This window comes from Muntiacus reevesi, chromosome 5 (genome assembly GCF_963930625.1).
Source record: "Muntiacus reevesi chromosome 5, mMunRee1.1, whole genome shotgun sequence".
NCBI classification, from domain to species: domain Eukaryota; kingdom Metazoa; phylum Chordata; class Mammalia; order Artiodactyla; family Cervidae; genus Muntiacus; species Muntiacus reevesi.
This window is the reverse complement of record NC_089253.1, coordinates 34,903,540-34,917,032: the sequence shown is the minus strand read 5'-3', so window position 1 is coordinate 34,917,032 and position 13,493 is coordinate 34,903,540. Positions and strand designations below refer to the sequence as shown.

The 13,493-nt window shown below is 38.7% G+C and overlaps 1 protein-coding gene across 1 annotated transcript in view; it reads left to right on the top strand.

The window, feature by feature from the left end:
- PRDM10 (PR/SET domain 10) overlaps positions 1 to 13,493 on the top strand; it is a 91,721-nt gene that overhangs the window by 34,485 nt on the left and 43,743 nt on the right. The window contains exon 4 of the mRNA XM_065937408.1: positions 568 to 627. Within this exon, the coding sequence (XP_065793480.1) occupies positions 568 to 627 (60 nt within the window). The remainder of the gene's footprint in view (positions 1 to 567; positions 628 to 13,493) is intronic.

Sequence of the window (13,493 nt, the reverse complement as noted above, 5' to 3'; positions counted from 1 at the left end):
TTAATGTTTATAATGAGAACTTTGAAAATTATCCTCTTACTGACTTTATTAAAAACAGAGTCTATGGAACATTAAATGCAGTTTATTTATTTATTTTCTACATCTGCTGAGTGTGGATTTATATTGGAAAGAGTTGTAATTCTTGGGTATACAGCATTCTTCTATTTGTCGGTGTATCTTCAACCATTTTCATTTAATTGCAAGTCTACCCCTGTGACACAGTGTTACGTGAGAATGCATGCCCCCTTGTTCGTGGAATGCCTTTTTAATTAACTGTGACATTCAATCTCAGGAGAGGCTTTGCTTTAGAGTAAAATCACAAAGTGTGCAGTGTGTTAGCCAATGGAGAAATTTAGCTTTTACAATCTCTTTGAAGACATATGAATGGAAGGCTTTGGCAAAATATAGAATTACTGTCTTTATCTTCTTTATTAATGAAAGATTATTACTAGCTATTTGAGAGTTAACTCTCTCAGGAATTGGTGCTTAGCAGTAGGATAATTTTTCCTGCATAGACAAGCTGTCTAAAGATCTATTGATAAGTTGTTGTTGTTGTTGTTTGTTTAGACACTGTTTACAGACCCAGGCCAAGTAGCTTACGTCCAGCAGGATGCTGCCGCTCAGCAGGTAATGAGTCGCTTTTTTGCCTTCTTGTTGTTTGTGGATAGTATTATGAGGTTACCCTATCCTGGAACGCCCTCAGCCCTCTGCACTGCACATTCTCTGAATGTCTGTGTCTCATGTGTTTAGAATATTCTTGATGTCTGTTAATGAAGACAAAGCAGAACGCAACACTAACACACTCCAACCAGTATATACTGAAATACTTTGGTAATATAAAAATGATTTGTCGGAGAAATTTAAGCATTAAATTAAAATAAGGATATTAACTGGGTATTGGTTCAAGTTCCAAAGAATAATCCTGAATTTCAAAAGTGTCTGCGAAAATTTGGAAACATTTTAGTACTTGTTCTTTTTTTTTTGATTATTGAATTATAGTTGATTTGTAATATTGTGTTAGTTTAAGGTATATAGCAAAGTGATTCAGTTATATCTATATTTATATTATATATATTCTTTTTTAATGTTCTTTTCTTTATGGTTTATTACAGGATTCTGAATATAGTTCCATGTGCTATATAGTAGGACCTTGCTGTCTGTCCATTTTTTATTTATACCTACCCCTCTTTTCCCTTTGGAAACTACAAGTCTGTTTTCTAAGTCTGTGAGTCTGTTTCTCTTTTGTAAATAAATTCATCTGTATCACATTTTAGATTCCACATATAAGTGATATCATATGATATTTGTCTTTCTCTGACTTAGTATGATAATCCGTTTTAAAATATTGGGGTAAAATTCCTGCTTAAATTGCCTATACCCTTAGTGGCAACTTTCTTCCTTCTAGTATCTGAGAATTGAGATTCTTCTTGGTTTTCTTTTAAAACATTTCTTTTCTTTTACCTCTATTTCTAATATATCCTATTTGATTTTGAGGGACTTCTTCCTTATTTTTCTTCTGGTTGTCAAAGTGATAAAGAAGGTGCAAAGTCTAGATAATTGTCAGCCCTACCCTAAGAAGAATGTGACTCCAAATAGTTTTATTTTCAGGATGGCTAGTATGACTGTTATTCAGCTGCACCACTGAGTGTCATGAGTGATTACTAAGTAAGCTTACTCATTAGTAGGCACTTTTTGCTTTTCAGATTTCTTAGCAGGTGATTTGTAAACTTCCATTTTATTTTATTATTATGTTTTTAAATCGATGGGACGTTGTTATCCTGTTATATTTTTGAGTATGCTGTGAAATCTTAGTTCTTCTCTGAGGGATTGAACACGTGCCACCTGCAGCAGAAGTTGAGTTTAGTCACTGGACTGCCAGGGAAGTCCTTGGATAATTAGATTTTAAAATTTGAAAAGTGAACAGTAGTTGTGTTGATATTATTTATGGAATCTAAAGAAAATTAGGGGTCTTTGTCGTATCATTTATGGTTGAACTTATTCTTGATTGCTGCTGCTGCTGCTAAGTCGCTTCAGTCATGTCTGACTCTGTGTGACCCCAGAAACGGCAGCCCACCAGGCTCCCCCGTCCCTGGGATTCTCCAGGCAAGAACACTGGAGTGGGTTGCCATTGCCTTCTCCTGATTGCTAGTGACCTACAGTTTTGTGAGGTCTGTCGACGTGAATGAGAGTTTGTCTTAGTACATTAGGGCTGCTGTAACAACACATCATACATAGCACATGTGCCTTTGCTCAGCTGCTCAGTCATGTCCAACTCTTTTCAATCCCGTGATCTGTGGCCCATCAGGTTCGTCTGTCCATAGGATTTCCCAGTCAAGAATACTGGGGTGGGTTTCCTTCAGGGATCTCCTGTGTCTCTTGCATTGGCAGGCAGATTCTTTACTGCTGAGCTACCTGGGAAGCTCCTACCATATACTGGATGGGTTATAAACAACAGAAATTTATTTCTCACAGTTCTGGAGTTTGTGAAGTCCACGACCAAGGTGCCAATAGATTTATTGTCTAGTGAGAACCCTCTTCTTATTCACAGATGGCTGACTTCTCGCTGTGTCCTCCATGGCAGACAGGGCGAGGCTGCCCTCTGGGGTCTTGTAGAAGGGCACTCATCCCATTCATAGGGGCTCCACCCTCATGACCTAATCACCTTTCACAGGCCCTACCTCCTAACTTCGTCACACTGGGGATTAGATTTGAACATGTATAAATTAGGGGAGACACAAATATTGTGTAGCAGAGTTACTATTTTATTTTAGAATTTTATACTAATTAAGTTTATTCTTGACAAAAACAAATCATGTCCATTTCTCTTTTTATTGATTCTACCAAACAAGCAATGGCTAGATTTAATTCATTTTTACATCTGAACAGGAAGAAAGCAAAATGAAATGCCTTGGTATTTCTAGATGATTAATTCATTTACTCATTTTTAGAGTAATGATTTTTTTTTTTTCATAAAAAAGTTGAAGCAATGCAAAAAAGAAAGTATGTAAAAACCCAAACAAATTCTGCCCAGAAGCATCTTCATTAACTTACAGTTGGTAACTATTATTCTGGACTTCTTTCAGACATAAAGCAAAGATAAACAGATAGAGGGAAATTGTGCCCTAAATGCTATTATTAATCTAAATACTTTAAACTTAATGTACTCATGTTTTCCTAACCTGTCTTGAGCTCTGGTCCCCTTAGTCTTCATCTCCTGCTGTGATGACCTGACTCGGCACACTGACCCTTCCCCCGCTTCCCTCCCCCACTGTTTGGGATTAGTTGTGTTATTATTATAACTAATACATTTCGGTTCTATTCAGTAACCACAGCTATTTAGAATTCTGCTCTGTTATCTCCTGGCATTTACTTTTGTAGAAATCTTGAGTCTAATTTTGATTATTTTCCTCATTCCTTCTCTATCTTAATGCCTGTTTGAGTTTTTCTTTATCCCTGAAGTTTTTCTTTGAAGTCTAGTGACTTCACCAGCACATGAATCAGAATTGCCTAGGACAGGGTGTGTCCTTTTGATGTATAGGTTAAGACTCTATTTTGGGAACATTTTCATCTATTAGATTTTTGAAGATCTTTTTAGTTTCATTTGATGTGTTCATCTTCCTAGGAATATCAGTGTGAGTATATTGGTTTTATTTTCTGGACCTAACATTTTCTCTGATCATTTTTATATCTATTCTTTTCCATTTTATTTGTATAGTTTCTTTTGTGTCCCTCATATTTCCTTACCATGTTTTTTAAGCTTTCTGATTAAATTATAACATATACATAGAAAAGTGCAAAAAATTATAAGCAATAATGCAATGATATGAGTTAACCAACACCCAGATTAAATAACAGAACATTACCATCTCCTAAAGGCTTCCTAGGTGACTCAGGGGTAAAGAACCTGCCTGCCAATGCAGGAGACGTGAGAAATGAAGGTTCAATACCTGGGTCAGGAAGATCTCCTGGAGTAGGAAGTGGCAACTCACTCCAGTATTCTTGCCTGGAAAATTCTGTGGACAGAGGAGCCTGGTGGGCTACAGTCTATGGGGTCGAAAAGAGTTGGATACACACACACACACACACACACAAACTTCATCTCCTAAAAGCCATCCTTATGCTTCCTGCTAATCACTGCTCCTTCCTTTCTCCTCAAAGGTCACACACCTTAGACTGGTTTTCCAAGGTTTTGAACTTTATATGAGTGGAATACCTTCGTATGGTTTCCTTTCTGTTTTGTTCTCTTGTTTAGCATCGTGCTTGGGATAGTCATGAGTTCATGTTGTTTGGTGTGGCTGTAGTTATTTCTCCTTCTGTTTTTATAGCTGTATCATGTTCAGTTTTATGAATGTACCACCATTTATCCAGGAGTGTGACAAGTTCTACTAAGTTCTTCAAGAGTTTCTTGTCGCTTTGCTTTTCATGCTTCCCTGGTGGCTCAGCTGGTAAAGAATCTGCCCACGATGCGGGAGGACTGGGATTGATCCCTGGGTTGGGAAGATCCTCTGGAGAAGGGAATGGCTACTCGCTCCTGTATTCTGACCTGGAGAATTCCATGAGCTGTATAGTCCATGGGGTCGCAAAGAGTTGGACACGACTGAGCGACTTTCACAACTTTCACTTGCTTTTCCATACACAATAGAATCAGCCTGGAAGTTTCCACCAAAGTCCTGTGGGAAACTTACTGGCATTCCATTGTACCTATAGGTCAGTTTGTGAAAAATTGACATCTTATATAATATTAAGTCTTCTAATCTGTGAACATGTTCTATCCCTGAGTTTTATTTATCTATTTATTTTTAACATTTTTATAGAAATATAGTTGATTGACAGTGTTGTGTGTCAAGTGTATAGCACAGTGATTCAGTTGCACATACGTGTAAACATATGTGTATTCTTTTTTTTACATTCTCTTCCATTATCTCTTATTATAAGCTATTGAATATAGGTCCCTGTGCTACACAGTAGGTCCTTGTTGGTTGTCTATTTTGTATATAGCAGTATCCCTGAGTTTTGAATGAAAGTTCAAAAATTTTCTTATGGGCAGAGGTCTTTCAATAGATAGATTGATATCCATTGATATCTATTACTGTTAGATATTTGGTGTCTTTTGATGGTATTGTAAATTACGGTATAATTTTTAAAACTTTCATTTTCTAAGTTATAGTCTGATTTTCATGGTAAATAATTATGTTGTCTATGAATCCTGACATTTTTACTTCTTTGCAGTCTTTATACCTTTTTTCCTTTGGTTTTATTGAGATATAATTAACATACAGCACTGTATTATAAGTTTAAAAGTGTATAGCATAATAATTTGATTTACACGCATCATGAAATGATTGCCACAGTAAGTTTAGTGAACATCCGTCATCTCCAAAATTAAAAAAATAGAAAAAAAACTTTTTTTGGTGATGAGAACTCTTAGGATTTATTCTCTTAACAGCTTTTGTGTATAACATAGCAGTGTTAAATTTATTTATCATACTATTCATTACACTCCTAGGACTTATTTTGTAAGTGGAAGTTTGTACATTTTGACCACCTTCATCCATCCCCTCTCCCTGCCCCCACCTCTGGTAACCACAAGTATGATCTCTTTTTCTATGAGTCTATTTTTTTTCTTTGTTCAATTAGAATATAATTGCTTGACAAAGTTATATTAGTTTCTGCTATACAACAACATGAATCAGCTCTGTGTATAAATATATCCCTTCGCTCTTGAGCCTCCCTCCATCCCCCCATCCCACCTCCCTAGGTCATCACGGAGCTCCACGCTGAGCTGCCTGTGCTCTAGAGAGGGTTCCCACTAACTGTCTGGTGTTCACACGGCGATATGTTTATGTCAGTGCTGCTCTCTCAGTTCTTCCCCCGACTCCTCACCTGGTGTGTCCACAGGTCCATTCTCCACGTCTGCATCTCTATTCCTGCCCTGCAGATAGGCTCATCAGTAGCACTTTTCTAGATTCCACATATATGTGTTAATATATGGTATCTGTTTCTGACTTTCTTCACTCTGTAGGGAGGCTCTAGCTTCATCCACATCACTACAGCCAATTCAGTCTCATTCCTTTTTATGGTTGAGTAATATTCCATTGTATACATGTACCACAGCTGCTTTACCCATTCATCTGTTGTTGGATGTCTAGGTTGCTTCTATGTCCTGGCTATTGTAAATAGTCCTGTAATAAAAAAATATATATGTCTTTTTGAGTTGTGATTTTCTCACAGTATATGCCCAGGGCTGGGATTGCTGGGTCATATAGCAGTGCTGTGTTTAGTTTGTTTGTTTTTGAAGTATAATTGACTTACAACACTGGGTTAGTTCCTGTTACACAACATAGTGGTTTTTTTTTCTATACATTTCACATATTCCATGATGTCTAGTTATGACATGTCACCATACAAAGATGCTGTGTACTGACTGTATTCCCCACACTGCATGTTTCATACCCATGACTCATTTATTTTGCAGCTAGGAGCCTGTACCTCTTAATTTGCCACACCTGTTTCTTTCCATCCCCCACCCTCTGCTACTCTAGTAACCATCTGTTTGTTCTCTGTCTGTAACTGTTTCTATTTTGTCATGTTTGCTCATTTACCTCTTTCAGTTTTATTTCTTCTTTTGTTCCCCTTTGCTCTGCTGGCTAGGATCCCCAATCCATTAGTGAATGGAGTTGGTGCTGGTAGATGCGGAGGTTACTCGTTTTCCTTCCTGATTGCAGAGGGAAAACTTTCACTACTTCACTATGAAGAATGATGTTCAGTGCAGGGATTTTTTTTTTCCTTTGGCTATACCACATGGCACATGGGATCTTAGTTCCCCAACCGGGGATTGAACCCTCACCCCCTTCAGTGGAAACATGGGGTCTTAACTGCTGGATCACCAGGGAAGTCGTCTCGTGCAGGCAGGATTTTTATAAAAAGAACACATCGATGAAGAAGGCTTCCTTTATGGTTTTTAATGAATGTTTATTATTTATTGATGTTGATTGTTATTCATGGATGTTGATTTTTTTTTTATGGATGTTGATTTTTACCAAATGCTTTTTTTTAATCTGTTGAGATTTTTCTCTTCATTGTTAATAGGGTAAATTATATTAATTGATATTTAAAAGTTAAGTCACAGACTTCCCTAGTGGATCAGTCAGTCAATAATCCACCTAAGTATCTGCCTGCAATGTAGGAGACCTCAGTTTGATCCCTGGGTAAGAAAGATTCCCTGGAGAAGAAAATGGCAACCCACTCCAGTATTCTTGCCTGCAGAGTCCCATGGATAGAGAAGCCTGGCTGGCTACAGTCCACTGGGGCCTCAAGACTCAGACACAACTTAGCGACTAAACCACCACTGAAAGTTAAGCCAGCCTTTCATTCTATTATAAACTCCTTTTCTTGTGTGTCTGGATTTGGTTTGCTGATATTTTGTTTGGGGTTTTATGTTTTTATTCACTAGTTCATTGTATTTTTAACTACTTTATTTGATTTTTTTTCCTTTTAAAGTAGCTTTCAACTTGATGATATTTTTTTCTTTTAATAACATTCTGAAAGGCTGTATCATCATTTTTGTTGGCGCTACAGTGTTCTATTATGGGGATTTACTATCATTCATATTCTTCAACTATTGTTTGTATTAGTTTAATCACTCAATTGTGTCTTTCTCTTGGTGACCCTACGGACTGCAGCACACCAGGCTTCTCTGTCCTTCACCAACTCCCGGAGTTTGCTCAAGCTCATGTCCATTGAGTTGGTGATGCCATCCAACCATCTCATCCTCTGTCACCCCCTTCTCCTCCTGCCTTCAATATTTTCCAGCATCAGAGTCTTTTCCAATGAGTCAGTTCTTTGCATCAGGTAGCCAAAGTATTAGAGTTTCAGTTTCAGCATCAGTCCTTCCAGTGCACCTTCAGGATTGATTTCCTTTAGGATTGACTGGTTTGATCTCCTTGCAGTCCAAGGGACTCTCAAGAGTCTTCTCCAAGACTGCAGTTTAAAAGCATCAATTCTTAGGTGCTCAGCTTTCTTTACAGTCCAACTCTCACATCCATACATGACTACTGGAAAAGCTGTAGCTTTGGCTAGATTGACCTTTGTCGACAAAGTAATGTCTCTGCTTTTTAATGTGCTGTCTAGGTTGGTCATAGCTTTTCTTCCAAGGAGCAAGCCTCTTTTAATTTCATGACTGCAGTTATCTGCAGTGATTTCGGAGCCCAAGAAAATAAAGTCTGTCACTGTTTCCATTGTTTCCCCATCTATTTGCCGTGAAGTGATGGGACCAGATGCCATGATGTTCGTTTTTTGAATGTTGAGTTTTAAACCAGCTTTTTCACTCGCCTCTTTCACCTTCATCAAGAGGCTCTTTAGTTTCTCTTCAGTTTCTGCCATAAGGGTGGTGGCATCTGCATATCTGAGGTTATTGATATTTCTCCCGACAATCTTGATTCCAGCTTGTGCTTCATCCAGCCCAGCATTTCACATGATGTACTCTGCACATATGTTAAAAAGCAGAGTGACAATATACAGCTTTGACATACTCCTTTCCAAATTTGGAGCCAGTTTGTTGTTCCATGTCCAGTTCTAACTTTTGCTTCTTGACCTGCATACAGATTTCTCAGGAGGCATGTCAGGTGGTCTGATATTCCCATCTCTTGAAGAATTTTCTAGTTTATTGTGGTCTACACAGTCAAAGACTTTGGCATAATTAGTAAAGCAGAAGTAGATGTTTTTCTGGAACTCTTGTTTTTTTCTGTGATCTAACAAGTATTGGCAATTGAATCTGTGGTTCGTCTGCCTTTTCTATACCCAGCTGTAACATCTGGAAGTTCACAGCTCACATACTGTTGAAACCTGGCGTGGAGAATTTTGACCATTTACTAGCGTGTGAGATGAGTGCAATTGTGTGGTAGTTTGAACATTCTTTGGCATTGCACTTCTTTGGGATTGGAATGCAAACTGACTTGTCCAGTCCTGTGGCCACTGCTGAATTTTCCAAATTTGCTGGCATATTGAGTGTAGCACTTTCATAGCATCATCTTTTAGGATTTGAAAGCACTCAAATGTAATTCCATCATCTCCATTAACTTTGTTCATAGTGACGTTTCTTAAGGCCCATGTGACTTCGCATTCCAGGATATCTGGCTCTAGGTGAGTGATCACGGCATCATGGTTATCTGGATCATGAAGACCTTTTTTGTATATTTCTTCTGTGTATTCTTGCCACCTCTGCTTAATATTTTCCGCTTCTGTTACATCCATACCGTTTCTGTCTTTTATTGTGCCCTTCTTTGCATGAAATGTTCCCTTGGAATCTTTAATTTTCTTGAAGAGATCTCTAGTCTTTCCCATTCTATTGTTTTCCTCTATTTCTTTGCACTGATCACAGAGGGAGGCTTTCTTTTCTCTCCTTGCTATTCTTTGGAGCTCTGCATTCAACTGGGTATATCTTTCCTTTTCTTCTTTGCCTTTAGCTTCTCTTCTTTTCACAGCTATTTGTAAGGCCTCCTCAGACAACCATTTTGCCTTTTTGCATTTCTTTTTCTTGGGGATGGTCTTGATCACTGCCTCTTGTATAATGTCATGAATGTCCATCCATAGTTCTTCAGGCACTCTGTCTATCAGATCTAATCCCTTGAATCTATTTGTCACTTCCACAGTATAATTGTAAGGGATTTGATTTAGGTCATACCTGAATGGTCTAGTGGTTTTCCTTACTTTCTTCGATTTAAGTCTATATTTTGCAATAAGGAGTTATTGCAAATCTCAGCCACAGTCAGTTCCTGGTCTTGTTTTTGCTGACTATAGAGCTTCTGCATCTTCGACTGCAAAGACTATAATCAGTCTGATTTCGGTATTGACCATCTGGTGATGTCCATGTGTAGTCGTCTCTTGTGTTTTTGGAAGAAGGTGTTTTTTGTGACCAGTGTATTCTCCTGGAAAACTCTATTAGCCTTTGCCCTGCTTCATTCTGTACTCCAAAGCCAAACCTGCCTGTTACTCCAGTTCTCTCTCGACTTCCTACTTTTGCATTCCAGTCCCCTGTGGAATGCAAGGTGAAAAGGACATCTTTTTTGGGTGTTAGTTCTAGAAGATCTTGTACATTATCATAGAACGGTTCAACATCAGCTTCTTCAGCATTACTGGTTGGGGCATAGACTTGGATTACTGTGATATTGGATGGTTTGTCTTGGAAACGAACAGAGATCATTCTGTCATTTTTGAGATTGCATCCAAGTACTGCATTTTGGACTCTTTTGTTGCTTATGAGAGCTATTCCTTTTCTGCTAAGGGATTCTTGCCCACAGTAGTAGATATAATGGTCCTCTGAATTAAATTCACCCATTCCAGTCAATCTTAGTTCACTGATTCCTAAAATGTCGATTGTTTGTATATGTAGGTTCTTTCTTTCTCCCTTCCTTTCTTCCTTTTTTGCTAGAAGGCAGAACGCTGTCATAGATGTCATGTCAGATTATTTCCTTAGAGTAAATTCTCCAAAGAGAAATGATAGATACTAAAGATATTCACATTTTAAATTATTTAAGAACCAAGATTTTTGTGAAAGTGAAGAAAGATACAAATATAAAAATCACACAAGTTAAATAAGTTTTAATCAAAAAAAAAATTTTGAATCCTAAATTTGAATTAGAATATCAGTATAAATTCAGGATTTCTTTTCTCTTAGAAAATAGATTTTCTAATTCTGTCCACTGAAAAGATTTGAATGTAGTCATCAGTCCAGTAGCAATGATTCTATGTGGTCTCTAAATACAACTTCCCAAAAAGAGGAATCAGGACTACTTAGAAAAATGGCAGATTCTAGCTCTGGGGCTAGAGATGTGCTTGAGACATCTACCTGAAACATCCTGTCTTATCAGAATGAAAGGAAGCAAATATTGATAAAAATTTCTCTTCAGGGTCCTGGGAGAGGAACTCAAGATGTAACTGAAGAGTCCAAAATGGGGGATACAATTTGACCCATTAAAAAGGAAAAAATCTCCGATAGATTGAAATACATTACATATATCTAAAACCCACGAGTTCATACTGATAGGAAAAGAAATACTCTTTGGTCACTTTCTGAGGATGCTAGGAGACCACAGTGTTATTGGGAAAAGTGGTAAGTGATGGGCGCGAATCCAGCCTTTCCCCCAGAATATCCTCACTTGATGAGGGAAATTTCATTAAGGGAGCATCCAGCTAATAAGTGAAAGGGGATGATTGGCTTAGAGCATCATCATTTCTCATCTCCTGTCATCAGGAAAAAGCTGAGGAGGCACTTTGTAGTGAATGGGCCAGCTTACCCCCCTGAACACTTGACATCACTACAAAGAGAGAGCATTCATTATAGGGTTCCTGGTCTTGTGTGCCTCCTCTTCTGTTTTACCACTTAGGAGGTATTCCTCTTCCTCCCCCCAAATGAAAGCTGAATCTGATCGAGTCTCTAGGCTTCACTGCCAGTGAATAGGAGGCACAGTCAACAAAGTGGAATAAGTTGTAAGGCCACAAGGATGCAGTCAGCACAGTCTACAGTGTGAGAAGCAGACAAACTGCAGAGAAAAAGAAGAGAAAAGGGACTTATTGATTAAAGGAAACTTCAGAGATGTATCAGTCAGGTGCAATAGGCAGACCTTGTTTGGGTTCTGACATGAACAATCCTACTGTAAAAAAGAAAAGAATGTGAAACAGTTAGGGGAACTCCTAACAATAACTGGATATTTGATGATATTAAGGAGTGATTTTTTTTTTTTAGGGATGATAATAAATTATAAAAGTCCTTTTTAAAAAGAGAGTTATCTACTGAACTACTTAGAGATGAAAGTGAATAGTGTTTGAAGTTTGCTTCAAAACAATCCAGTGAGGGGAAAGGTGGGTGGGTGAACAGTTGAAGAGAGGTGAGCCGTAAGTTGATAATTTTTGAAGCTGAGTGACTGGTGGATAACATCTATGACACTATTCTATTTGAGATATGTTTGAAATTTATAAGTATAAATGGAAAAGTTTTGATAGGACCTTCAAATTGCGTCTCCGATACGGAAAAAGTTTACATTCCCACCAACAATACATCAGCTCTCCCATTTCCATACTGGGTATTTGCATTCTTTTAAAATTGTGCCAATCTGATAAGCAAAGCGGCATTTTGTTGTTTTAATTTTAAGGTATCATTTTAATTAGAGGTTTTGTTGCCATTTGCACCTCAAAGTGCCCTTCATCTTCTCCCATCTCCTGAAACAACCTGCCTGTTTCATGTTTTGCACAAAAGAAAAGTTGTACTCAGACAGCTCTGTGAACCCAGCATTACAGACACTGTCACCCCTGCCTCGCCTCTGTCTTTACTGCAGTTTCCTTTCAACCGGCATGATTTTTATTTCTGGCTGTAACACCTCAGTGGTCATCGGTTTGTTCTGTGACCTGGATAAATTCTGGATAGAAGTTTGGAGTGAGGATTTAACATAGATGATAGTGCCTTTTTTTTTTTTTCTTTTATCCTTAGCAAAAAGGTTCCTGCTTTCAGTTGTCTTTAGTGGTAGCGACATCCACGTGAAGCCTTGTTCATAGATGCATTCCCCCGTCCGTAAGGAAGCCATGGAACTCCCAGACCTAGAAGCGCAATCTCTGCTTTGTTTCTGAGCAAGGACATGTGTGACTGCCCACACACTGTGAGGAAAATATGCTGCCCTCATAATTGGCCTCAGCAGGAACCCAGAGCATTCTGTTGTGTTTGCTGCCGTCCAGCGTCATTTCATAGTTCCCTCTCAGATAAATTGTGTCCTGCAATGCGTGATGCCGTTTCAGAAATAATTACCGAGAGTGATGCTAAGTGGGAAGGAGAAAGTATACCATGACTTTAACAAATTCCTTTTCCTCTCCCACGTTTTACGGTGCATGACAACATGCAGGGGCGTACACTATTCTTTGTTACTATTCTTTCCCTCCAAGTGAAGTTGACACCCACAGCTCCCCGCCCTGCTGCCTGGCTGTTGCCTCAGGAGCAGGTGTGTTAGCTTGTTGCTCAGCCCACGAGGTGTGTGTACTGTTTACCTCCTCCTCGAACAGACCCCACGCCGCAGGGGCCATTGTGAGGCAGTGGGAAAGCCAGGCCAAATCAGAGTGTGGATTTCATCTCTGCCTCTCAGGAGCTGGTGGTAAAATGATTTGGCCTCAAAGGAGCTTAAATGCATGCCTGGCACTCAGTGAATGGCAGCTGAATTTGAATTATTAATTAAACAAATCTGTAACACCTGCCTCCTGCGTGTTAAGGTCCAGGCTGTCTGATATGCACAGTTCTTACCTACAAAATGATGATCAGCTGTGCTTTTCAACAGAAAGTCTCATGATTCTGGTGTATGTTCCATCTGTGTGTATAGTATCAGTTCTCTTTCAGTGGCCCCCCACCTTTTTGGCACCAGGGACCTGTTTCCTAGAAGACAGTTTTTCTACAGACCCAGAAGGGGGATGGTTTCAGGATGATTCAAGCACATTCCATTTACTGTGCACTTTAT